This window comes from Ictidomys tridecemlineatus, chromosome 15, assembly GCF_052094955.1.
Source record: "Ictidomys tridecemlineatus isolate mIctTri1 chromosome 15, mIctTri1.hap1, whole genome shotgun sequence".
Taxonomy (NCBI): domain Eukaryota; kingdom Metazoa; phylum Chordata; class Mammalia; order Rodentia; family Sciuridae; genus Ictidomys; species Ictidomys tridecemlineatus.
The window spans coordinates 45463333-45491173 of record NC_135491.1 but is presented as its reverse complement, the minus strand read 5'-3'; the positions used below and the strand labels follow the sequence as shown (position 1 = coordinate 45491173).

The 27841-nt window shown below is 36.7% G+C and overlaps 1 protein-coding gene across 4 annotated transcripts in view; it reads right to left on the bottom strand.

The window, feature by feature from the left end:
* Nucleotides 1-27841, bottom strand: part of Tango6 (transport and golgi organization 6 homolog) — a 173069-nt gene that overhangs the window by 41593 nt on the left and 103635 nt on the right. The window contains exon 16 of one of the 4 annotated variants that reach the window (XM_078032584.1): nt 103-27753. The exons of the other annotated variants lie outside the window; for them this stretch is intronic. Within the exon in view, the coding sequence (XP_077888710.1) occupies nt 27713-27753 (41 nt within the window). The 3' untranslated portion in view covers nt 103-27712. Of the gene's footprint in view, nt 1-102; nt 27754-27841 lie in introns of those variants that run through there. 4 annotated transcript variants of the gene reach the window in all.

Here is a 27841-nt window from a genome sequence, read left to right as displayed (position 1 = left end):
TGATTAATCAACAAAATTACCATGATCCCATCCAAGAGGGTTTTTTTCCCTCTCTCTCTCTTTTTTTTAAATCTTTTTCTTTATTCAGATAAGATGTTCCTATTGCTTCAGTGTAAACTTATTTGAACTGCCAGATTCCAAGATCCTTTTCAAGAGCTTTTGTCTGAAAGATGGCACATACTTGCCCTCAAACAAAGGTGAACACTCATTACTATTCTGTTGTCTCCTTAAAAATATAAATATTATATGACTTTTATAAAAAATTGTATTGAGGGCTGGAGTTGTGGCTCAGCAGTAGAGCACTCGCCTAGAACGTGCAAGGCCCTGGGTTCAATCCTCAGCACCACATAAAAATAAATAAATAAAGGTATTGTGTCCAACTACAACTAAAAAAAATAAATATTTTTTAAAAAACTATATTGATTTACACATTCCCTATCTCCCTTTTTATCACAGACAATATTTAGGCTAAGAGATATCCATGAAACTGAAGTTGGAGACACCATCATCTTTTTCTCAGGCATTACTAAACAGCCTAGGAAACAGTAAATCTAAGTCCACTTTTAGAAACCAGCCTAGAGTAAATGCCTGTAATCCAGCGACTCAGGAGGCTAGGACAGCAAGTTCAAAGCCAGCCTCAGCAACTTAGTGAGGTCCTAATTGCTTAGTGAGACCCCATCTCAAAATTTAAAAAGGGATAGGGATGTGGCTCAGTTGTAAGGTGCCCTTGGGTTCAATCTCTGGTACAAAAAAAAAAAAAAAAGCAAGAAAACTGATTAGGTCCTAGTCACTGGGGTTTATTATAGTTTAGCTCCAATAGTTTTACTTTATCAACCTTACTGAGAATTGAACAGCTGCGTGTTCAGGGAAGCCAGGGGAGAATCTAGATTTGTTTGAACAAATTTGATTAAAAAAAAAGAGTTGCTTTGGAAGGTGAAAAATCAAGTACATAGTGAAAAGAGAGAGCTGAAAACATTTTAATCTATCACAGTCTCAATTACAACATTGTGAAAACATTCTTTTAACAAATTAGGATTCAAAAGATTTTTCATCAAGCTTTTCAATGGTATTTTGAAGTTTAGATTGATACATTCATTTCAGGGAAAAAAAACCCTCTTGGATGGGATCATGGTAATTTTGTTGATTAATCATATCAGATTAATGCATATCAGATCCTATTTCTTCCATAAAGTGTCTGAGATGACTTGCAACAGAGATATATCGTGAAGAATCAATATCAAATATGAATTAACACTTTCACTTCAGGAAACCTGATGATTTCAAGGACCCAGCCACTCCCTTAGTTCACTGAAAGAGGTCATAAAAGTGATGAGAGCTGGGTGCAGTGTTACATGTTTGTGATCCCAGACACTCAGGAGGCTGAGGCAGGAGGATCACAATTTCGAGGCCATACTGGGGAAATTAACAAGACCCTGTCTCAAAATAAAAAAAGGGCTGGGGATGTACTTAGTGGGTTCAATCCCCAGTACTGGGGCAAAAAAAAAAAAAGTGATACTGAGAAAAACTGAGTGAGAAAGAAAATCCCACTTTGGCCATACTCTTACATAATTTTTATAAAATTCTGTTAATATCTTAGGGCAGAGGTGGTTCTCTCTTCTTCTTCTTCTTTTTTTTTTTGACATAAAAGTAAATAAATACAGAAAAAAACTTTTTTTTTTTTTTTTTAAACAACTCTCTCCTATCTACTAACAGGAACTAACTAAGGGGATTTCCTATATTCCTAGCTACAGGGCAGCTGGGTAAATTGTTTTCCTAAGATTGAATGATCATTTCCAGTCAGTGCTGCTCTATAATCAGAAGTTTACATACATTCTACGTAATGTCTTAATCCAATGTTTCTCAAACACAAACATAGGCACTGAAATTGTATAGTGCAACTTGATTATAATGATCCAGGGAATTCAGAATTATCATTAAAATGAAAATATAAAAATTTTAAGGTTATTTTAAATTTTTTTAAAAAAATATTTATTTATTTATTAGTTATTGGCGGACACAACATCTTTGTTTGTATGTGGTGCTGGAGGATCGAACCCGGGCCGCACGCATGCCAGGCGAGCGCACTACCGCTTGAGCCACATCCCCAGCCCTTAAAGTTATTTTAGAGAATTTGCAGATTCCCTAAAAGCTATTAGAATTTAATCTCCAAACTTCAGTTTGTAAAAATGTCCTTCCATCTAGCCAATTCAATGAAAACATTTAATTTGAACTTGCAATGGGCGAAGGACTCCATGGGCACCAGAGATTTAGAAACAAGAGATTTTGTCCTTACTTCTAGAAAACTAGAGGTACCAAGTACCATGAAAGTAATAGGAGCAGTAGGGCAGCTGGTTTATTTTGGAGGAAGACTCTACAAGGAGGAGGTGGCATCTAATAATTTGGTTTATGGGTGTGGTGCTTAGGGCCTTGTGTATATATACTAAACAAGGACTCTTCCACTGACCTACACCCCCAACCCCATAAACAATTTTTTTTTTCTTCTTCAGTAATGGGGATTGGACCCTCAGGAGTATTATGCCACATCCCCAGCATTTTTTTTTTTTTTTTGGTACCAGGGATTAAACCACCCAGGGGCACTTAACCACTGAGACAAATTCTATCCCTTTTTTAAAATTTTTATTTCAGACAGGGTCTCACCAAGTTGTGAGGGTGGAAGTGAGGGTGGAAATTTGTGATCCTCTTGCCTCAGACTCCTGAGCTGCTGGGACTATGGGCGTGTACCACCACAACTAGGTCATCCCCAGCCTTTAAAAAAAAACCTTTATTTTAACCCAGGGGTTTGTACATGCCAGGCACTTTCTCTACCACTGAGCTACACAAGTGCTTTCTATGTTATTGTATTTAAGGAAAAAGACAGTAAATTGTATGTATAGCATGACTCCAACTATCTAAAAATGTGCATTACTAAAGCAAACCAAAAAAAAAATGTGTCAAAATGTTCATAAAATTTATTCTAGCATAATGAAATTACAGATAACATTTTCATCTTTTTTTCTACTTTCTGAATTTTCCAGTTTTGTAAGTTAAGTTTTTGGTTTGGTCTTGTTATTTTGTTTTCAATGTAGCTTTCCTATCTTTAAGTCCCAGGAAACTCAAAGAAGTAGAAAAGATAAAATTAGCTTTATTTACTTAAAAACAAAGAAAAACTGTTTATTTTGAGACAGGTCTCACTAAATTACCTGGGTCAGCCTTGAACTAGTGATCCTCCTGCCTCAGCCTCCCAAGCCACTGGAAGTATGAGTGTGTGCCACCATGCCTGGCTCCATAAAAACCATCTTAAAGACTGGTTAAGAGTTTTCATGGGGGGGTCTGGGGTTGTGGCTCAGCGGCAGAGCATGCCTAGCACGTGCGAGGCTCTGGGTTTGATCCTTAGCACCACATAAAAATAAATAAAATAAAGGTATTGTGTCCAACTACAACTAAAAAATTTTAAAAAAAATTAAAAAGTTTTCATAGTGATGGACAATAAGAGTGCTTCAGGTAGATGCACTGTGTGAGCAGAGGCATGTGAGCAAGGTGGTGGTAAGAGACAGTAAGACAGATGACATATTAAGAAAACAGCAGCTGTATCAGGTGATTGCAACAAAGGGCACACTGAGAGGTGACCATGATCACAAATAGGCAGGATCAAATCACAGACTAGGCATGATGTTAAAAATCTGAACAATGAGGGGAACAGATAATGCCTTTTTTTTTTTTAAAGCAAGGAAGGGGTTAATTAGAGAAATATTCTTGCTTGAGTTTGGTAAGTTAGAACTTATACATGTGTTCAGTGAAGGTGGAAATCTTTGTTCCTGATAAGAATAAAGTGTGTGGAGAACTCAATTATTACTCCAGCTGGACCATTTCTACTGCAAAGCCTTTAGTGTACCCTTATTCTTCGAAGTGCCAAGTCACTTATCTTCCAGCCAAATGGTATGATACTCTTCTAGAGATTGAACCTCTCTTCCAAATGAATGTTAACACAAATAGTACTAGCACTGCTCTACTTAACAAGGATAGTAAATAGAATGATAAGATGCATAGAATGACTAAAAACTTTCTAGATTCTTTGGTAAGAAGAGTCTTTTTCTACAATATTCACAGAGCAAGCAGGTCATCAATTCATAGATGTTGTACGATGAGGCCTGACCAATTCAGAAATGATGATACCTTTTCATTCTCATCACATGTTTGAAAGGAATTTACTTTACCTCATGCAACTAACATATCCTAAAAAAATCTCTTCAGTTCTTGCTACCAAGTGCCAAAAGTTAATATTGAGACTAGCAATAAATAATCTGAAAATGAAATTAAGAAAAAAATTTCATTTATACTTGCATCAAAAAGAATAAAATACTTTGGAAAAAGTTAAGAAAGGAAATGTAACACTGTTGCAAGAAAAGTAGACTGGAAAGATATTTCATGCTCATGGACTGGAAGATGTGATATTGTGATGATGACAATATCCTAAAGTTGTTTTACAGAGTCAATGCAATTCCTACTCAAAACTCTAGTCACCCCTTTTTTGGTTGTTTTTGCAGAAACTTGTATAAGAATGCAAGAGACTCAGGAAAGTAAAATAATCTTTTTGGGAAAAAAGAGGGCTCACATTTCCTGATTTAAAAACTTATTATTGTTAGATGCAATGGTGCATGTCTGTAGTCCCAGCAACTGGGATGGCTGAGGCAAGAGGATGGCAAGCTCAAGGCCAGCCTTAGCAAAACTTAGTAAGGCCCTAAACAACTTAGTGAGTCTGTATCTCAAAATAAAATATAAAAAGGATTGGAGATGGGGGCTAGGGTTGTGGCTCAGCAGAAAAGAGCTCGCCTAGCACATGTGAGGCCCTGGGTTTGATCCTCAGCACCACATAAAAATAAATAAATAAAGGTATTGTGTTCAACTAAAAAATAAATATTAAAAAAAAAGGGTTGGATATGTAGCTCAGTGGTAAAATACCCCTGGGTTCAATCCCCAGCACCAAAACAAAACAAAATGTCCAGCCTATTAAAAAAAAGGGTGGTGGGGTGAGGGGGTGGAGGTGGGGCTGGGGGTTCAATCTTTAGCATGGCAAAACTAAAAATATAGATCAGTGGTAGAACACTTGCCTAGCATGTGCAAGATCCTGAGTTTGGTTCCCTAAGACCATCAAAACAAAGGAAAGTGATAAACTCAACCCATGGAATGGAAGAAAATATTTGCAAATGATAATCTGTAAGGGACTTGTTTCCTGAGTCTATAAAGAACTCTTATAATACAATAAAAAGAAGATAACCCAAGTAAAAAATAAGCAAAGGGCTGAGTGTGTTGGTTCACACTTATAATACTGGAGATTCATGAGACTGAAGCCAAAGGATTGCCAGTTCGAGGCCAGACTAAGCAATTTATCGAGTTTCAATCTCAAAATAAAAAGGACTGGAGATGGGGCTCAGTGGTGAAGCGCCCCTAGGTTCAATCTGTAGTACCGAAAAAAAAAAAAAAAAAGTAAAGGATCTAAACAGACACTTCTCCAAAGAAGATATACAAATGGTCAGTAAGCACATGAAAATGTGCTCAAAATCATTAATCACTAGGGAAACACAAATTAAACCACAGTGTGATATCGCTTCATAACCACTGAGAGGACTATAATCAAAACCACTGACAATAACAAACACTAGCAATAAAAACTATATTCCTCATACGTTCGTTGCTGCTGGGAATGTAAAATAGTGCAGCCACTTTGGAAAACATTTGGCAGCTCCTCAAAAAGTTAAACATAGAGCTACCATATTGCTTAGCAGTTCCACTCCTTGGTATATACTCAAAAGAACTGAAAACACATGAGTTCATGAAAATTTTTACACAAATGTTCATAGCAGTTTTATTCATAATAGCCAAAAAGTGGAAAGAAGTCAAATATCTGTCAAATGGCAAATTGATTAAAAAATGTGATTTATCTATACAATGCTTTATTTATTCCCTAATAGGAATGAAGTACTAATACATGCTACAACATAAAGGAACTTTGAAAACATTATGCTAAGTGAAAGAAGCTGGTCAAAAAGAACCATGTGTTATGTGATTTTATGTATATGAAATGTCTACTATAGGTAAACCTTTAGAAAGTAGCTGGGTGTGGTGGCCTATGCCTGTAATCCTAGCAGTTTGAGAGACTGAGATAGGAGGATTGCAAATTCAAGGCCAGCCTTAGAAAAATACTTTTTTTTTTTCACTTTTTATCAAAATAAAAAGTAAAACGGGAAAGGGATATAGCTCAGTAGAAAAGACAGGGGGGAGGGAGGGGATTAGTGATTGCTTCACTGGTAATGGGTATGGTAATAAGGTGATGAAAATGAAAAAGACAACACTGAATTGTACACTATATAGATGGCTTATATGGCATATAAATTTTATCTTTTAATAAAGTTGTTTTTCTAAGGAAAGTAATTATTGAGTGGGAAGGGAAGAAGGAAGGCTGGAAAACTTATATTTCAATGAAGCTGGTAAAAAAGAAACTCATATAAAAATATTCACATACTAGAAGAGAAGAGGTCTATGTGCATAAACAGAAGCTGATATGAAACACAACTCTGCCTTCCATAAGTTCAGAGCCTGAAGGCGTGGAGCTGATCTCACAGATAGTTCACAAGGATTGCAGGAGACGCAGGTTCTTTGGTAATATGTCTGCTGCAGGAACCGGGTCATGCCCTCCCTAGTCAAACAGAACCCAAAGCTTTCTCACTGCTTTGTGACTAGCATTGCTCTACCAGATCTTTTTTTATTATTTATTTAAAAATTATTATTTTTTGGTACTAGAATTGAATCCAGAGGCATTTTTCTACTGAGCTCCATCCCTACTCATTTGGTGGCGGCAGGGGGTAGCGGGTGGGGGGACCTGGTATTAAAGTCAGAGTTGCTCAACTCCTGATCCACATCCCCAGTCCTTTTTAAAAATTTTTTATTCTGAGACAGGGTCTCACCAAGTTGTTTAGGGCCTTGCCAAGTTGCTGAGGCTGGCTTTGAACCTGCAATCCTCCTGCTTCAGCCTTCCAAGATGCTGGGATTTCAGGTGTGTGTCAATGTGCCCAACACTGACAGATCTTTGCTTCCTTATTTATCAGTAAAGAATGGTGACAGTCTAATTTCAGTCTTTACTACTTTGGAGCTGGCAGTTTAATGGGAGACATTTTTAAAAACACTATAGTTTTTAGTGCTTCTATTTAAAAAATTAGTGTCATTTAAAAGTCTTTTAACAGAGTCAAAAAATTTATTAAAGATTTAGATTCCTGAAGGTTCTACACATAATGAGCCATCTGGTCCAATATTCCATCTGTAGGTATGGCTGCATCAAACCACATTTGACAAATATTAAGCAAGGGAGAGTTAAGACTTCCTGCCAGAATATAAAAACCTTTGTGTTCCAGCTTTTTTGTTAAGTCCAATCCAAACCTCTTCGGCTCTTTATTTCATTTCCTCTCCTGGGTCAGATGGAAGTAGAGTGGAATCTTTTTCTGTAGATCTTTGAGTCTTAATCTTATCTTTCTAGGCTCTGGCATCTCAATTAAAGTTTTTAAAACCCCCCTGTAATCTAACTAGTTCAAGTATATCCTTCCTTTCCTTAAAACTGTACTTTCTGTGTGATTTCAGATATTTTTGGTTAAAAAAGGGGTGTGGGGGGGGACATATGAAATGGTCAAAGGATACAACATGCATTTGACTTAACTAAATCAGTGACTAAAAAAGGGACACAGGTCAGGGGTGGTGGCGCACCCCTGTAATCCCAGTGCCTAGGGAGGCTGAGGCAGTAGGAGGATTGTTGAGTTCAAAGCCAGCTTCAGTGAGGCCCTAAGCAACTTAGGGAGACGCTGTCTCCAAATAAAATATAAAAAATGGCTGGGAATGTGCCTCAGTGGATAAGTACTCCTGGTTAAATCCCCAATATAAAAAAAAGGGGGGTGGGGGTGGGGGGTGGCGGGCAGGACCCAGATGAACTTCTTTTCTCACATTGGGTTTCCCATTTATGTGGGAACTAAATTAGAACCCTAAGGATGACATCTTGGAGAGCCACCTATCCTTGTAGAAATATTCTTACTGATTCAGTCCACGAGGAAACAGCAGATAAAAAATTATTCTAAATCTCTTCATGTTCTTTTTGATCTTGCTATAATTACTCATTTTCCCTACATTTCAGGGCTTAGAACTCTCCTTGATTACTCAAAGATATATGGCAGGAGAACGGCTAGTTCCTTGTAATGTTTCATGAAGGCAACTTATTGCCATGTGTGGGCTGGAGTCAACAGAGATTACAATTTCTGTCAAGGTCAGAAGGAAATTAGATTGACATGACAGATCCTGACAGGCAGAATTTCCTTTCCAAAAGCCATTTAGAGAATTAAATAATTCAAATGCAATTAATTTTTAATGAAATTCATCATTAAAAAAATTCATAGGTAAATTCTGATCTACTAACAACAATTACTTTTCAGCCTTGAATTTCCCCTGCAGCTCTGGGGAAATCATCTCTTTTCTGACTTTGGTTTCTCCCCTTCTCCACATAGCTATTTATGAACAGGTGGAAAATGTTAGTTAATATAAAATATGTAGCTACACTGCAGCCCAGATATACAATGTTGTGGAATTAAACCAATGATGTGTGCTTTTGAAAGCCTCTTTATGCAGAGAATGTATGTGCCTATTATTTTGTCTGAGCCCCACAAGAATTTGAGGTAGTAGGGAAAAAGCCAAAACTAAAAACAAAAATACTGCTAGTTCTGTATCACAAATAAAAAATAAGTAAAACAAAACAAAACAAAAGATTGGGGGCTGGGGCTGGAGCTCAGCTGGTAGAGCATTTGCATTCCATGTGTGAGGCACTGGGTTCCATCCTCAGCACTGCATAAAAACAAATAAATAAAATAAAAGTATTTTGTCTGACTACAACTAAAAAAGTGTTAAAGAAAAAAAAAAAAAAAAAGATTGGTCCCAGGTTACATAGCCACTGAAAAGTAAAGTTCTCAAAACCAGATTCCTATCTCCTAGGCAGAGGGCTCTTTCTACTGCCATTAGCACCTTTATTGGGCTCTACATTAAAAAGAGCAGGAACTTCCAATCTAAAACAAAGGACATAAATGCAGCTAACTGATTGCCCCACAACTCTGACATTTCACAGTCCTTACCATTTTCCCATTTCCATATTTCTTTGTTTAACTTTAGAAGGCATGGGTAGGGGTGAAGCCAGTGACTTATGTCTTTAAAAATGGCGTAAACAAAAACAAAAACACATAATTGGGAATAAGCATCTCTGGTCCACAGGCAAATACCAGAATTGTCACTTAATAGTCATGGTTAAAGGGTTGAGATCCTTTTCATTCTAGCCTGAAGAGAACAAAAAAATTCCCCTTTTCTTTCTTATTTTCAAAAGTATAGACAGATCTGAACACTTCTGATTTCCTAATAAGAGGAGATGAGTGATAAATGGCGTTATTAAAGCTGCTAAACTCCCATACTGATGCATATATTAGGGCACTGCAGAGTGCTGGAGCCAAAGCCATTTTCAGTCTTGATGAGGCTTGCCAGGCAGGCAGGATGCAGTAGTCACTGGGCAGGAATGTTGGGTAGTCCCTAGATAGATTTCCCCCACTGGTGTCTACATGTTGGGACCTACTTTTCTCCCTATGGCTAACTTGATCTGCTGCTTTTGGTTTTTCATTCAAACTGTTATCCTTTATAAGGTAATGTAACCAGGAAGTGACTCTGAACTAGAAGTAAGCTAGGAAAGATTTCAAGGGCTCTTTGTTTTCCCTTTCCTGGTTTTAGTTTCATTCTACCTTATCACACAGACAACATAAGCAGGAATGATTTATTTTTATTGATTTATTTTTGCTGCATTGGGGACTGAACCCAGGGCCTGCCACTTGCTAGGTGAGAGTACTAATGAGCTACATTCCCTCACATAGGAGTGATTTAGATGCAAATTGAACATAGATGACTTTGACAGGCTTAGATGAAACCATGGGAAGACCCCTGTGCACAAGATATTAAAAAAACCAACCTTGTTAATGTGACTATCATTGATACAAGTAATCTTCTAACAATGTTTTAAAGACTCAGAGAGAAACTTCTTGCCTCCCAATATTTCTTCTATTAGCAAATTGTATTGCCTCAGATTCTATTTAATAATTCAAACTTCATTCCTTTGGATTAAATACCTTATTAAAAATGCAAATTATCCCAGGAAGGGCAACACAATAGAAGGTTGTCATCTACCCTTTACTAAATAGTAATATATTTGCCACCTGTGATCCCAGAGATTCAGGAAGCTGAGGCAGTAGGATCATAGGTTTTGAGGCCAACCTCAGCAACTTAGTGAGGCCCTAAGCAACTTAGATCCTATCTCAAAATAAAAAGGGCTGGGGATGTAGCTTTGTAGTAAAGCATGTTTAGTGGCAAAGCGCGCATTCGTGCGCGTATACACAAACACACACATACACACACATCCCCCATTAATAAACCTGCCATCCACTTTTTACAAACTGGCAAAGAATGAGAAAGATTTGAAGTTAGGACAATTTCTGAAACTTGTTTACTTTCTTGTGATGATCAAACCTGGGTAAGGGTCTATATACAGAAGTTGTAAATGAGAGAGGAGAAAGAAAAAGAAAAAAGAGATGAACAGGGGCACTGAAGGAGAGGTAGAGGCCCTACTTTATAAGTCAACTTGCAAAAGGATGTTTTCTTTTCAGCTCTTCAGATAACAGAGTGATGTGCAAATAAGAATCATAGATAAATATCTTTCAGGCAGAGTAAAACAATGTACAGGAAATGCTTTGTATCAGTGGATTTTTGGCAACTCAATGAACTAAAGTAACATAGAAACTGAAAGTTTGAAACATGAGATGCCAAGACTTACACAGTTATGTATTAACCAAGTTACTCATTCCATCAACAGCTCACGGAACTCCAAGACTGATTTAATTGGTATTTACAAGGAAAATCTGCAATAACCAACTCTTCTGGTAAGAAAAACAGATTAGTTGACCTAAAAAGAATTCTCCAGGAAGTAACAGAATCTAAAAACTTTTCTTAAAGGATGAAACTAAATTCCAGCAAGAAAAGTTTTAGGTTTATGGCAAATTACCTTAAAAGATGAAAAAGGAAAAAAATACCTAGGTATCTTAAGAGAAGAAGAATATTTACAATAAAAGTGTTAAAAAATCATTCAAGTGGTTTAACTAATTTAATTTGCTACATAAATATTCAAACTCATTAAATCTTGCCCAAAGAGTGAGTTAGTCTCTTAATATTGACAAATACAACTCAGGAAGTCTGAGGCCTCCAGACTATAACTCATGCTTAAATTATTAACAGAACTTTCTAAACTACAGGGGGAAATCAATTCCTACAACATCAAGTCCAGCAAGAGAAAAATCAAGTTACATTTTCTTCCTAGAGGAAATATCCTCTTTTTACATTGTTAATTTACTAACTTCCAAATCCATAAGTCAAAATGAATGCAAAAATCTACTTCAAAAATTGTAAAGAGAGGGCTGGGAATATAGCTCAGTTGGTAGAGTGCTTGCCTTGTAAGCACAAGGCCCTGGGTTCAATCTCCAGCACCACACACACACACACACACACACACACACACACACAGACACACACGTAAAGAGAAGAGCAAATCAGGTGCTTCACTATCCTGTGTTCTTTCATATGTACATTGAAACAGAACCCAAAAGAATGCTTTAATTTACACTAAAATGAAAGAGGAGAGTGAGATGATAAGACAAAATTATGAGGACACTAAAAATAAAAAACTCAGAGGAATAAAATGCTGAAACATTCACGTATAATTATGTTGTTATCTTTAAAGAAAGACCATCTTGGCAACTTGTACATACTGAGCCAGTGACTCTTGCAGCTGGTGATTTTTAGAAAAGAACTGCAGTATTTAATCTATTTAAAGAAATCTAATTATAAAAGGTAAGATTTCTGCTTTTTAGAGTGGGATACAAAGCATGATTTGGGGAGAAAAAAGAACATAAGAATGATTTAGAAAGAATTTCTAAAGAAATGTGTTGAAAAGCAAACAATGAAGGACTTCCAAAGAAACATGTACATAAACTTGGATAATGGTTACTTAAGAACAGGGTCAGCAGGCTTGTTCCATTAAGGGTCGATAATAAATACTCTGGCTTTGGGCCATATGATTTCTGTTGCTACTACTCAGCTTTGCTAATGTGGTATAAAAGCAGCCATAGGAAATATGTAAACAAGAAAGTATGACAGTTTCAATAAAACTTTACTTATGGACACTGAAATTTGCTTTTCACATAATTATGACATTTCACAAGATTATTCTTCGATTCCCCTGACTCCAACCATCTAAAAATGTGAAAACCATCCTTAAACTTATAGGCTATACAAAAACAGGCAGCAAGGTAGATTTGATCCTTGGGCCACAGTTTGCTGAAACTTGCAATTTCCACACATAAAAACTCCATAGCCTTTTCATTACAGAAATTAGTCCCTTGTTGCTACTGTGGTCAACAATGTACATTCTACCCTTAAAAGTACATGCCATTATCAGGCATCTGGTTCTCTAATTATAAAGCACAATTCGAATTTTACAATGTCCCTACTAATTAAATAATTTTTTAAATTAAAGTAAATAAACAACTATGGATTTATTACAATGTAGTTAAGGGTATGATCTTTCTAATCAGAAAGTCTGAATCTTTGTCCCTGATCCAGCACCAGCTATCAGAATGACCCTGGAGAAGTCATTAACTTCTTTGAACCGATTACCTTTCCTATATAATGGCAATTTTAGAAATAATAATTAACTTGTAGGATCATTTCAAGGATTTTGTGAGAACATGCTTATAAATTATAAAGTTGATTAGTGGAGCATTTGCCATATAATAAAGTACTTGATTTTGATTTTTTTTTATCCCAAAGTAGGACAGGGTGATCAACATCTAATAGTGGATTGATAGGATACTTACTGGGGTTGGCTTTTGCCTTGGGAGAATAAAGGAATAAGATGTACTCTCTCAAAATAACAAGAAACTGGGGCTGGGAATGTGGCTCAAGTGGTAGTGTGCTCGCCTGGCATGCGCAGGGCGCTTGGGTTCTATCCTCAGCACCACATAAAAATAAAATAAAGATGTTGTGTCCACTGAAAACTGAAAAATAAATATTAAAACATTCTCTCTCTCTCAAAAAACAAACAAACAAACAAACAAAAACCCCAAGAAACTAATAGTAACTAGTATTTCTTCACTCTGACCCTGAAAGATCAACTGGTTCTGAATGCCTTACATATATAATCATATTTAATTATAACCACCCTATCAGGTAGTTACTATAATTTTCCCCATTGTATAGATAGGGTCTACACTGTTTTGAGTGAAGATCAAAACTCAAGGAGTTATGACTCTAGGGTCACAGTACACAATTCTAATAGAGAAAGGTAAAAACATGCCAAGGTTAAGTCCATGTATCAGATTTTTATTTATCTGAGCAATGGTAACCACTGTAGATGGTATGACCTCTTTACTTTTGTATCTGGCACCCTACTATAGGAGTTAATACAGTAGTAACTATATCTCTGTAACGACACTCATGAATTTGTAGGTGATTCATATATACTATTCATTTGAACTTTCAATTCTATGAGAAAAATAGATGCTGGATGGATTATATCTCCATATCAACTAAATGTTAAAAAGAAAAAGATGACAGTGTCTCATTTCTTCCTCTGACTTACTTATGATATGCACCTTTTCTCACCAATCTTACACACATACCTCTAATTAAATTCTTGAAATACCACAGCAGCCTCCCAGCTTCCTCTCTGGCTCAAGGCTGTCCTTCAGTTATCTTTCATGTACTGCCAACCACCCCTCAGATCTTTCATCATGTTGTTTCCTTTAAGGATGGATACTGGTTCCCAAATGCCCATTATTTCAAGTCTAAACTCTTCTGCCCAGCTTTCAAGTCCTCTGTGGTATGGCCCCATTTTCTCTACCTAGCCTTACCCAACAAAATCTGCTATAGGGAGACAGGGTACGTCTCAGTTCTTTATTCAGACCCTGTACATCCCACTTCTGCTCTGTTTTCATGCTTTATTTCCTATCTAGGGACATCTTTTTTTCTTCCTTTCTCACATGTAACCCCTCATTCAAGATCCACCATCATCTCTTGCACAGACTGTTCCAACAAAATTCTAATAGGTCTCACTGCTTCAGTCTTGTAAGTCATCCCTCAAAGAATAACCAAAGAGACTTTGCTAAAATGTAATTACAATGAATTCTTTTCTTCTTAAAAGTTTTAGTGGTTCTCTTTTTTTTTTTTAAAGACAGAGTGAGAGAGGAGAGAGAGAGAGAGAATTTTTTAATATTTATTTTTTAGTTTTCGGTGGACACAACATCTTTGTTTGTATGTGGTGCTGAGGATCGAACCCGGGCCGCACGCATGCCAGGCGAGCGTGCTACCGCTTGAGCCACATCCCCAGCTCCAGTTTTAGTGGTTCTCAATGAAAGTTAAACATAAAATCCAAATTCCTTAACATAACACATGTTGCTTTTCATGATCTTGGCTCTTTGAGCTAAGTCAGGCCATAGAACCTAGTCTGAGTTTAATGATGGATTAGAATGATGATTTCTTCTCTTTTAATTTTATCTGTTCCCAAAGCAGAAGACAATCAGTACAAAGATTATGTGAATGTATACAGCTCCCCCATTATCTTGGATCTTGTAAATGTGCTAAAATTTAACAAATACAGAGTAGAATCAAGGCAATTTGCAGCTAAGGTTAGATATGAACTAAGAGATGAACTAAGATTTGAACTGCTGCCTACTGCAGGCAACACAAAGTTTGCCATTTGAGTCTAAGTCCCTTATCTGCTAAAACAAAAATTTAACATTGTTCAGAGGGGGATAAAACAGAATCCCTCACCTCAGGAATATAATACTCCTAATGTTCAGACAATAATCCAAAATTACTCATTATATAAATCTATAACTCATTCTCAAAGAAAAAGGAAATCAACAGAGGTCAACACTGAAATGACACAGATATTTTAGTTATCAGATAAGAAATTTAAAGTAACTATTGTAACTATGCTCAACGACATAAAAGAAAAAACATACTACCACTTCTGTTTTTTCTTTTCCTTTCTTTGGCACAGAGGATTAAACCCAAGGGTGCTTTACCACTAAGCTACATCCCTAGTTCTTTTTATTTTTTATTTTGAGATAGGTTCTTGTTAAGGTGCTGAGGGTCTTGTTAGGTTGCAGAGGCTAGCCATAAATTTGAGATTCTCCTGCTTCAGTCTCCTGAGTTGCTGGGATTAGGCATGCACCACTGCACCTGATAGAATAACATATACTTCTAATCAAGGAAAAGTTTAGAAATTTCAACAAAGAAACAAACAAAAAAATATGAAAAGAACCAAATGGAAATTGTATAATGAAAAATAAAATATCTGAAATTAAAAAATTAATTAATTGAGATAAATAGCAGAATGAAAACAACAGAGAGAAGTCTACAAACCTGAAGACAGATTAACTGTCCAATCTGAAAAAGAAGATAGAGAAGATTGAAAGGAGGTAGAATGGCTGGGAGATATGGCTCAGTTGTTTAAAAAAGTAGATTGGAAAAAATAATCAGAGTCTGAGGGACTTGTAGGACAATAATAAAAAAATTCTAACATGTAATTACAGTCCCAGAATGAGGACTAAAAACATTAAACAAAGAGGTAGAGCTAATATACTAAGGGTGGAGACTAAGAACAGTAAAACAGACCAGGGAGTAGGTCACTCATAAAGCATGTATTTAGCATGCATGAGGCCACGGGTTCAATCTCCAGCACCAAAATACATTCATACATACATACATACATACATATGTACACATACATAAAATATTTGGTCAATCCAAAAGAAAGAAGGAGAAGAAAAGGAAACAAGAAATAGAAAACAAATAGCATGAAGATATACTAAAACTCAACTTTACAAAAATTATACGAAACATAAATAGTCTAAACTGTTTAAAAGACTAAGTTTAAAAAACAAAACTAGGGCTGGGGTTGTGTGGCTAAGTGGTAGAGCACTTGCCTAGCACATGTGAGGCACTGGGTTCGATCCTCAGCACCATATAAAAATAAATAAAAGTATTGTGTCCATCTGCATCTAAAAATATGTTTTTTAAAAAGAACAAAGGTTATTGGATTGGATATTTTAAAAAAGTAAGATCCAACAATATAGTAGCTACAAACACCAACTTCAAGGGACTGGGGTTGTAGCTCAGTGGTAGAACACTTGCCTAGCACTGAGTTTGATCCTTATTACCACATAAAAATAAATAAATAAAAGAAAGGTATCGTTTTGATCTAAACTAAATTAACCAAAGACCAACTTCAAATATAAGGGCAGAGAAAGGGATAAGGACGAAAAAAAGATATACCATGAAAACACTAAGTGTAAAAAAGCTGGAATAGCTATATAAAATTATAAATATCAGATTTCAGAACAGGATAGAGGGGTCAGGACATCAAGAATATATAACAATCTCCAGTGTATATACCTCACACAACTTTTCAAAATATATGAAGCAAAAATTGGCAGAATTGAGAGGAGAAATAAGATATGTCTTCAGCCTTACCCCTGAAAATTAGACAGAAAACCAGTAATGAAAATTAATAACATTATCAACCAACTTCACTTAGTTGACATTTATAGAACAAACCTCCACATATACACATAACATTCAATCATACCACTTCCTAAACCATAAACAAGTCTCAATATATTTAAAATAAGTGAAATAGTAGTGAATATGTTCTCTGACCACAAGGATTTAGAAAGCAATAACAGAAAGTTATCTGGAAAATCCATAGATATTTGAAGTTTAAACAACAAACACCACATTTATGAATAACTCCTGGTAAAAAATAATCAAATAAAATTAGAAAATATTATGAAATGAACATACATATAAAAGAATATAGAATGCAGCTAAAGCAGTTCTTATAAGATAATTTATAGTTTTTATTTTATTTTTTTGCTACTAGGGACTGAATCCAGGGGCACTTAATCACTGAGCAACATCCCCAGCCCTTTAAGGTCTCCCTAAGTTACCTAGGGCCTTGCTACATTGCTGAGGCTGACTATGACTTTGTGATCCTCCTGCCTCAGCCTCCCAAGTTGCTGGGATTACAGGTGTGCACCACCGTGCCTGGTCTTAAAAAATAGCAAACAAGCAAGCAAAGCAAAGCTAAGTTATGAACTGACTGTTTATGTTTTCCCAAATCCCAATGTGATAGTATTAGGAGGTGGGGCCTTGGAGGTAATCAGATAATAAGTAGGAGCCCTCATGAACTGGATTGGTGACTATGAAAGGAAACCCACAGAGATCTCTTGCCCCTTTTCTACTATGTGAGGACACACTGAGAAGACCCAGATGAAGACATTTACCAGAACTAAAAACATGAGACCCTGTCTCATGTCTCTAAATAAAATACAAAATCGGACTGGGGATGTGACTCGGTGGTTAAGTGCTTCTGAGTTCAATCCCCGGTACCCCTCCCCCTCAAAAAAGAAAAAGGGTGAAGTTGGAAAAGTTACACATGGTTCAAACACTTCCCCATAAAGATATAGTGATCAAATAGTTTGACAGTGGTATAAATATAGATGAACAAATAAATGGAACAGAATCGATACAGAAATAGACCCACATACATGTAACTGATTCAATAAGAAATGGTAATTGTTGCAACAAATGGTGGCAGAACAATGGATATCCACATGGAAAAAAATGAACTTCAATTCTAATAAAACAAAAATTAAATTGAAGTGAATCATAGATTGAAATATAGAAGCTAAAATTATTAAAGTTGTAAGAGAAAAGAGGAGGAAATAATTGCAACCTTAGAATAAATGAAAAATTCTCAGGATACAAAAAGCATAAACTTTCTAATAAAAATGTACAATTGGGTTTCATAAAAATTAATGTACTGCTAGGTATAGCAACACATCTCTATAATCCTAGCTACTCAGGGGGTTGAAGCAAGAAGGATTCCAAGTTCAAGACCGGTGTGGGCAACTTGGTGAGACCTTGTCTCAAAAAATAAAAAGGGCTCAGTGGTACAATACCCAGGGGGTCTAATCCCTAGTACCGCCCCCCAAATAATAATAACAACAATAATACTATCTTGAGTAGCATTGTGTGCATGATAGACTCAAACCTTGAAAAACTGGTAGTAGGGGAGGACCTAGCAAAGAAATTGAGGAAGAACAGCCATGAAGTAGGAAGGAGGAGAATGAGGCAAGTCTATTGTCAGGGAGGTCTGGAGTGAAAGTTATTTCAAAAAGGGGGAAGTGATCAAACAAATCAAATGCTACTGTGAGGTTGGGTAATATGAGGATAAAAAATTGGTCATTGGTTGGGCTGGGGTTGTGGCTCAGTAGTAGAGCACTCGCCTGGCATGCGTGGGGCACTGGGTTCAATTCTCAGAACCACATAAATATAAAATAAAGATATTGTGTCCACCTAAAACTAAAAAATAAAATATTAAAAAAATTGGTCATTGGCTTTGTCAATATTTAGGCTGATAAAAGAATCCTGGGGATGAAAGACCAATTGCCAGCTTGAGGAAGGAATGCAAAGAGTGGAAATTAGAGCAAGAATATACAGACAATTTTTTCTAGGTTTTACTCTGAGGGAGATCAGATAAATAGGACTATAATTGAATGGAGACAAGAGAACCAGAGAGGTTCTACTACTTATAAAGAACTCCTTTAACTTGTTAATAATAAGAGAAAGAGTCCAATTAATAAAATGGGAGCCATGTACCCTACTGGTTCACACCTATAATTCCAGTGACTCGGAAGCCTGGGACAGAAAGATCACAAGTTTGTGGCCAAACAAAATTAAATAAATAAAAAGGATGTACCACTAGCTTAGTGGTAAAGTGATTCTGGGTTCAATCTGCAGCACAAAAAAAAAAAAAAAACAAAAAACAAAAAACAAAAAACAAACAAACAAAAAAACCCCACAAAACAAAACAAAAAAAACCTCACTTCATGAAAGATATACATGGATAGAAAATAAGCATATTAAAGATTCTCAGCATAATTAGTCATCAGGGAAATACAAATTAAAACCACAATGAAATGCCACTATTGACCCATTTTGATATCAAATGTTGGATAGGATATGGAGCAACTAGAATTCTCATACAAACCTGGTCATTATATAAAATGGTACAGCTACTTTGGAAAACAGTTTGGTAGTTTCTTATATACCCACTGTGGAACTCAGTGATGTCACTATTAGGTATTGACCCAAGAGAAAAAAATACATATACTTTCACACAAAGACTTAACCAGAATATTCATGGCAACTACACTAATAATAACTAAAAATTAAAACAACATGAATTTCCATCAACAGATAAATGTATGAACAAATTGTGGTATATTTATACAAAGCAATATTACTTAGCATATTAAATAGTAAACTATAGATAATCATAACAACAGGGATGAATCTGAAAAACATTATACTGAGCAAAAAAGTCAGACACAAAAGGTCAGTGCTATGGTTTGAATATGGTTTGAGTGCATCCCTCAAAGATACATGTGCCAGAAGCTTGGTCCCAATGTGATGGTATTGAGGTTGATCTCTAGGAGGTGGGGCCTAATGGAAGATAAATAGGACATGGGGCACCACCCTTCCATGGGGACTTATGTAGTTCTTGCAGAAGTGGAATAGTTCCCAAAAGGAGTTTTAAAATAAAGGAGAGAGACTGGCCCTCTCTGTTCTGTTTCTTCTCGTCACATCACTTCTTTCTTGCACATACTCTTGTACACCCTCTATTACGAAGTCCTCACCAGAAGCCAATACCAGTGATGTACTCTTAGACCTCCAGAACTATAAGCTAAATAAGCTTTTCATTACAAATTACTCAGTTTCAGGTATTTTGTTTTAGCAACACAAAATAGCCTAAAATAAGGATATAATGCATGATTCCATTCACAAGAAACTCTAGAAAAGAAAAATTTCATCTATATACTCAGTGGTTGCCTGGAGTGGAATGTGTGGAATAGGAGATTATCCAGGCAGGAGAGAAATTTTGAGTTGATGAAAATGTTCTCTATTTGATTATGATGATAGGTACATGGGTTTATATCAAACCTTATTAAAATGTTTACTTACAATGGGAGTATTTTTTATATGTAAATTATACCTCAGTAAAGTTGATTTCAAAGAAAGCAAGGAGTAGAGTAATAGTACCTTAAGATTCTTGTTCTGTATATGGGGGTAAGCCCATATACAAAGCCCATACATGTTTGAATATATTTCTATATGCGTACAGAGAGTGGTGTAAAAAAAAATACACTATGCTAATATCATGGTCTACCTTAAGGGGTGAGATCTAGGTGAGAAGAGTAAATGTGATTAATATTTGGGAAAGACTAGATTTTTCTTCATATACCTCTTTATTATTAGATTTATGGAATAACCATGCACTCATTTTTTGTTTGTTTTGGTGTTGGGAATTGAACCCATAGCCTCATGCATGCTCTGCATGCCATTAAGCTCCACCACACCCCAGCCCACACGCATTACTACTTTTGGTGGTGTAAAAGTCAATATGCATTTATAGCTGCCTGTATTTACAGCTGCCATCCCCAAACACAAAGCTGTTCCTCTCATCAAGAAATATGAGGCTCCTTCCCCTTCCCTGGAACCTGGGTTGGTTTTGTGAATTGGTTTGACAACAGAATGTGGCAAAAGTCATATCAAGCCAGTTCCAGGTTTAGCTCTTAAGAGTCCTGGCAGCTACTACTTGTGTTCCCCAGGAAATCATTCACCATGCTGAAAAGAAGTCTGTTCTAGACTACTGATGATGCATGTCCACACACAGGGACAGAAAAGCTTATGGAGGAGCAATGAGATGCCCTGTTAAGATCCCAGGTGAATGCAACTTCCTGAGTGATCCAGGCCTACACCTCACACACACAAATGAACCACAGCTGAGCCCAGACAACACTATGTGAGATAAAGAGGAGCTCTCCCTGCCAAGCCTTACTCATATTACAGAATTCTCAACAAATTTTGTCTTAAGCCATCAAGTTCTGGGCTTGTGTAGTACACAGAAGAAAACATGTATTATGAAAGAAAAAAGTGTGTAGCTGGGCCTGGTGGCACATGCCTGTAATACCAGTGGCTCAGGAGGTTGAGGCAGGGGAACACAAGTTCAAACCCAGTCTCAAAAAAAAAAAAAAAAAAAAGGCTGGGGATGTGGCTCAGTGCCCTCTGGATTCAATTCCCGCCCCAAAACCTGTAAATTAAAAATTTTAATCAGAAAATTAAAAGTTAAAATATTTCTGGAAACTACCTAATTAGAATGCCTTTAAGGTATTCCATTAAATATTGTCATATTTTACTATTTATTTATTTATATGTGGTTTATTATTTCATTCATTCATTCATTCACTCATTCATTCATTTATTTATATGTGGTTCTATGCCAGGCAAGTGCTCTACCATTGAGTCACAACCCCAGCCCCTAATATTGAAGTTTTAAATAAATTTTATTGAGTAAGACTCTCCTCTTCCTCCTTCTCCTTTTTACTGTGCTAGAGATCTAACCCAGGGACTAGGAGATGCTAGGCAAGTGCTTTACTACTGAATAACAACCTCAGCCTGAGTAAGATACTTCTAAAAGTGATGTACTTCATCATTCTTTGACTAGACTTAAGTTACTTAGAAAAATGTACTTTAAAAAATATTTATTTTTTAGTTCTAGGTGGACACAATATCTTCATTTTATTTTTATGCAGTGCTGAGGATCAAACCCAGTGCCTAATGTGTGCTAGGCGAGCACTCAACCACTTGAGCCACAATCCCAGCCCTAGAAAAATATACTTTTAAAAATGAAATTTCTCCCCATTGCAATTTTTTTTTATAGCTCTCGGTGGATACAACATCTTTATTTGTATGTGGTGCTGAGGATCGAACCCGGGCCGCACACATGCCAGGCGAGTGTGCTACCACTTGAGCCACATCCCCAGCCCTCCCCATTGCAATTTAAAAAACAAACTCAAAAAGGGGACTTAGTCCATTCATTCTGAAAAAACACAATTTTTAAAACACATTTTTCTCTATTTGACAACAGATATTAGTTTAAAAAGCCCTGCCATTTCAGGAAGTAATCTGTTCAAATCTAAACAATTTAAAATACAAACAGTGTTTAATTCAGTAATTTCACTTTGGCAAATATCAGTTCAACAGAAATAAAGGTACCAATACTTTAGCATGTTCTTGTATTCAAAGCATACACATCTATTCTATTAGCACATACAGATAAGAATTTATATTGCTATGCTACCTTTCATAGTAAAGAAAACAGAATTCACCCATAGAAAAATGGGTGAATACCTGATGTAAACTGTGGTACATCTGTACCATAAAATATATGTAGCTACTTAAAAAGTTCCCTCTCTCACCTTAATTCCCAGGTCAAGCCAACTGACACTCATCACAGTCTGCCTGACAAATCCAATTACAATTGTGCCTTGGTGTTGAGAGCCACAGCTGAAGGGGCCCCAGCAAACTTTCAGACTGCCAGCTGATGATTGGCTCACAGTGACCCCAGCAACATCTAGCTGATTGGCTCCTCTGCGGTGATGCTCATTGGGCTGTTTCCCTGCCCTTTCAGACCACGGAGCTGCTCATTGGGGGACTATTTTGGCTCCGCCCATGCGACCCAGCCAATCGGCCTCAAGAGCAGGAGGATTGTGGGAGGTGGAGAGGCTTGTGGTTGGGAGAGAGGCTTGTGGGAAGCTGGTGGTGGCAGTTGGGCTCTGAGGGTTTTTCCTGAGGAGCTGTTTTGTTTGGCGTGTGTGGTTCTAAAAATAAAGTTTGTTTCTTTTGACAAGTGGCTCCTGAATTGTGCCCAGCCAGACTGCAGCATCTTGGTATTTGTGAAGAACTGGTTCTAGGAACTGCGCCTCTTATACCCAAATCCAGGAAGCTCAAGTACCTTATGATGTGAAGTAGTATTTGCATATAACCTACACATATCCTCTCATATACTTTGAATCATCTCTACATTACTTATAATACCTAATATCTATATAAATAGTCTTTATTCTTTTTTCCCCCTTAAGGGATAATGACAAAAAAAAATGTCTGTATGTTTACTACAGACACATTTAAAAAAACATTTTCAATCTAAGGTTGGTTGAATTAGCAGATGTGGATTCAAGGCTGTGTTCAATTTTCCTTTGTTTTCCAGTCAATTCTGGTCAAAAATTGACTGGAAGAAGGTGGTTGTCAGAGTAGGATCTGTGGCTGAATTTCCTCCTCTCTGGACAGATGATAGGTTTTCTAAAATAAGATTATGGGCTTTATCCTGGAGCTAGATGGGTTGTTCAAGACCTGGATCCTGGATTGCTCACTGCTTGAATAAACTCTGAGGGAGCAAAGCAATTGCTAACAAAAGCAGTTGATATGGAAGAGTTGGCAGAATATTTTACAAGTTTTAAGAGTTAGAAATACATCCTATAGCATGAGAGCCACTCTTTTCTGGGAATATAGAGTAACTTAAGAAAAGACACTTTCCAACCTAGGAGGGTAAGCTGCTTTGCCTCAGGATTCCTGCATTAATTATCTCTGCCATGGCATACTACAATAGAGATATGAGATTTAAACCTTTCCTTAGTCCTCATTCAAAATATTTTTTTTGTAAAAAATATTTTTAAAAGCATTTTTTATACCTTTATTTTATTTATTTATTTTTATGTGGTGCTGAGAATTGAACCCAGGGCCTCACACATGCAAGACAAGCGCTCACCACTGAGCCACAACCCCAGCCCCAATATTTTTTAATTAATATAAGATTATGGGCTTTATCCTTAAGCTAGATGGACACAATACTTTTATTTATTTTCACATAGTGTTGGGGATTGAATCCAGTGCTTCACACATGCTAGGCAAGGACTAACCACTAAGCCACAACCCCAGCCCCTCAAAATATTATTTCTTGATTTTTTTTTTTGTAGACAAACTCTCCAGATGGAGCAACATCACTATCACTTTCTATTTTTGCTCTCATTTTTAGAAGTCTCTGACCTAGCGTAAATGGGAACTTGTCTGAGCTTGCTAATTATAAGACTATGTTATGCCTCTAAAAATAATTTTAAAATGCTGTTCTTTGCATTTCATGATGACACTACCAAACCTCAGTTACTCTTTTAGAGCAGCAACATGTTCTCACTGAGTCATGCATCCATTAGTCCATCCCTTGGTCCCTCTCTCTCTCCATCTACCCACCCTTTTCTTTTTTTTCTCTCTCTCTCTCCTTTTCTTTCTTTCTTTCTTTCTTTCTTTCTCTCTCTCTCTCTCTCTCTTTCTTTCTCTCTTTCTTTCCCTTCCTCCCTCCCTCTTTCTCTCTTTCTCTCTCTCTCTTTCTTCCTTTCTTTCTTTCTTTCTTTCTTTCTTTACCAGGGATTAAACTCAGGGGCATTTGGCCACTGAGCCACATCCCCAGCCCCATTTTGTATTTTATTAGAGACAGGTTCTCACTGAGTTGCTAAGTGCCTCGCCATTGCTGAGGCTATCTTTGAATTTGCAATCCTCCTGCTTCAGCCTCCAGAGCTGCTGGGATTTCAGGCATGTGCCAAGGCGCCTGGCTCCCCCATGTTTGCTGACAAGTTCTGATTATGCTGGGAACAAAGATATAGAAATATTTGGAGATGACTGGTCAGGAATAAAAGTTTGTTTGAAGCCATGGAATAATTTTTCTCTGTGAGACATTAACAGTCTCATTCACTGCTGACAAGATGCACATTTCTGGAGGACAATGAATATCAAAAGCCTTAAAAACATGCATATACTTTGACCTAATAATCTCCCTAATAATCTTCCTAAGGAAGGAATCAGAGATTCATCAAAGGGAGTTAGTTATATGAGAGAATAAACACACACAGAGAAAGATTAATCTCTTCTCACTATGTAAGAAACTGGAAACAACTGAATTAAATAATAGTATCTACCCAGAAGATCACTAAATACAATTATGGTAAATTCAGGTTCTTGAATAAATACAACCAATAAATATATTTTGGGGAAGCATTTAATTCATATACAAAAGTACTTATAAGCTGGACATAGTGGTGCCTGCCTATAGCCTCAGCTATTCAAGAGGCTAAGATTTGAGCCCAGGAGTTTGAGAGTTTGGCAAGACCCTGTCTCAAGAGAATAATACTTAGATAAATAACATTAAATTTAAAAATCCAGAAGCAAGCTTGGAAAGCTAAACAAAAGGCTAAGGGTAGAGCTCAGGGTTAGGGCACATGTATGCACAAGGTTCTAGCTTCACTCTACACACCAAAAAATATCTAAACAAAAATTGGCTACTTTCAAATGGCAATTTTTTTTTTTTGCGGTGGGGGGGGGTACTAGGAATTGAACCCAGGGGTGCTTAACCACTGAGCCACATCTCCAGCCCTTTTTATATTTTATTTTGAGATAGGGTCATGTTAAGTTCCTTAGGGCCTTACTAAATTGCTGAGGCTGGCTTTGAATTCACGAACCTCCTGCCTCAGCCTCCTGAGTCACTGGGATTACAGGATGTATCATCATGCCAGCAAAATGGCAAAATTATAAGTAATAATTGTCTCTTTAATACCTTTAAGTATTTTCCAAATTGTCCAAAATGACTATATATCATTAAATAATTAGGGGAGGAAAAAGTTTTGTTAATAGATATTAAAGTTATGACTTTCAAAAAATTAACATTAGGAAGAAAAGAAAGTAAGAGGAAAAAAAGAGTCTGGGCTTCACCTTTAACTCTGGCTATATTAGTATTTCTAAGTTATATTAATATAAGGGTTTGCTGGATTGAACTACAGTAATGCTAACCTAGGCTGACTTGGCAAGGAAAATTTCATTTAATCCTATGAATTGTGTTGAAAATTTTTCCTTTTAGAATATGTGAATTTTAATACTAAGCTACCGACATGGATGAATGCTAAACTCCCAGACTAGTATCCAATTATTCATACCTACAACCTACCTTTTCACCTTAATTTGATCCTATGCAGTGAGGTGAAAATATCTGGAAATTTATACAAAAGCTATTTTTCAAAAACTGACCTGCTGTGGTGTGATAATGATGAGGAATTGATGTGGCTCTGTGCACACTGCTACATTCAACTTTAGGAACTGCAGAGGAAATAGACAGAAAATACCATTCCTCTCTGTTCCCTACAATACCCTACACAGCCTCTCCGTGGCAGGTCATCTTACCAAGACCATTTATTTGCGCATGAGCTGACTTCTGACTAAAATACTAACTCCCAGAAGGAAGACTCTGTGGATTTTTCATGTTCCTCTTTCCAACTCCTGTACCAAACCTGCCATCTAGTAGCCACTACTAAATGTTTTTAAGTACATTGATGCCCTCATCCCCAAGATTAAGAAAACAAAAAATAAGTCTATTCAAGATAAAGAATCTTGAGCATTTAAAAGAACAACCAAATAACCCAGGAATTTATATGATTTAGAACTTGACAAAAACAGGAAACTAAAATTAAAATTCAGAGTGTTTGGGTGTTACTATGGGCAGAGATGGAAAAAAATTTTCCATCAAGGACTTCTGACCCAAGCTGGGAAGGAAATGAGAATCACATACAAATAAAAAGCAACTTCAGGGTCTGGGGGTATAGCTCAGTGATAAAATGTGTTTAGCAAGTTTGAGACCCTGGGTTCAATCCCAGCATACACACACAAAAAGACAGTTAAGAAAGAAAGAAAAAGAAAAAAAAAGCACAACTTCATTTATTGTCTTTCTGTTATCCCTCAGAATGAGAAATAAATCTTTGCAAGGGACATGAAATAGGCTCTAAATATATGGGATAATAAAAACATAATATAGTTCATATTATGGTCCATTAAAGGTAAAAGAAAGGCAAAAAAAAAAAGAGTAAGGAGAATATGTAATAACTTCAAGGGCAGCACAGTTTCTAGTAAGTAGATAACACAAGGCTATCCATTAAATTATGTTAATAAGAGCTTGAGCTTAAATTTTCTCTACCCAACTTCGGTTTCAGAACAACTGGTCTAGTTGAATAAAGAACTGGGTAGTGCTTGTCAATTGTATAGTGCTTGCCTAGCATGTGTGAAGCCATGGATTTTATCACCAGCACTCCCCTCCCCACCACACACAAAATGTGGTGATAAAATTGGTAGAAAATAGATGAAATTAGCCATGTAAAGAAGCTCCTACATGCAAAAGGATTTGTAAATGTATTACAGAAATGAATAAATAATTGTTTTCTGAATGAATAAATAATTCTGCCATTCTGAAAGGCAACTTAGGATGTGATATAGGCTAGAATTTAGTCAGGGCCACAGGATGGCACAGGTTAAGTACAAATCAGGGCATGCCATTCATACAATGACACCTCATAGAGTTTATATAACTGTGAACAACCAGCATAACTGTGGGGCTGCCCTAAATTTAACTAACACATCAGAGTGATATTATAAAGCAGAAATAGAATGGCCCACAAGGGCTCTAGATCAAGGTATCCTATTGACATTTTGGGCAGGATCATTTGTTGTTGTGGAGCATTATATTATGCATTGTAGGGCTGGGGATATGGCTCAAGCGGTAGCGTGCTCGCCTGGCATGCGTGCGGTCCGGGTTCGATCCTCAGCACCACATACAAACAAAGATGTTGTGTCCGCCGAAAACTAAAAAAAAAATAAATATTAAAAAAAATATATATTATGCATTGTAGAATATTTAATAGCATCCTGGGTTTCTACCCACTGAATGCCA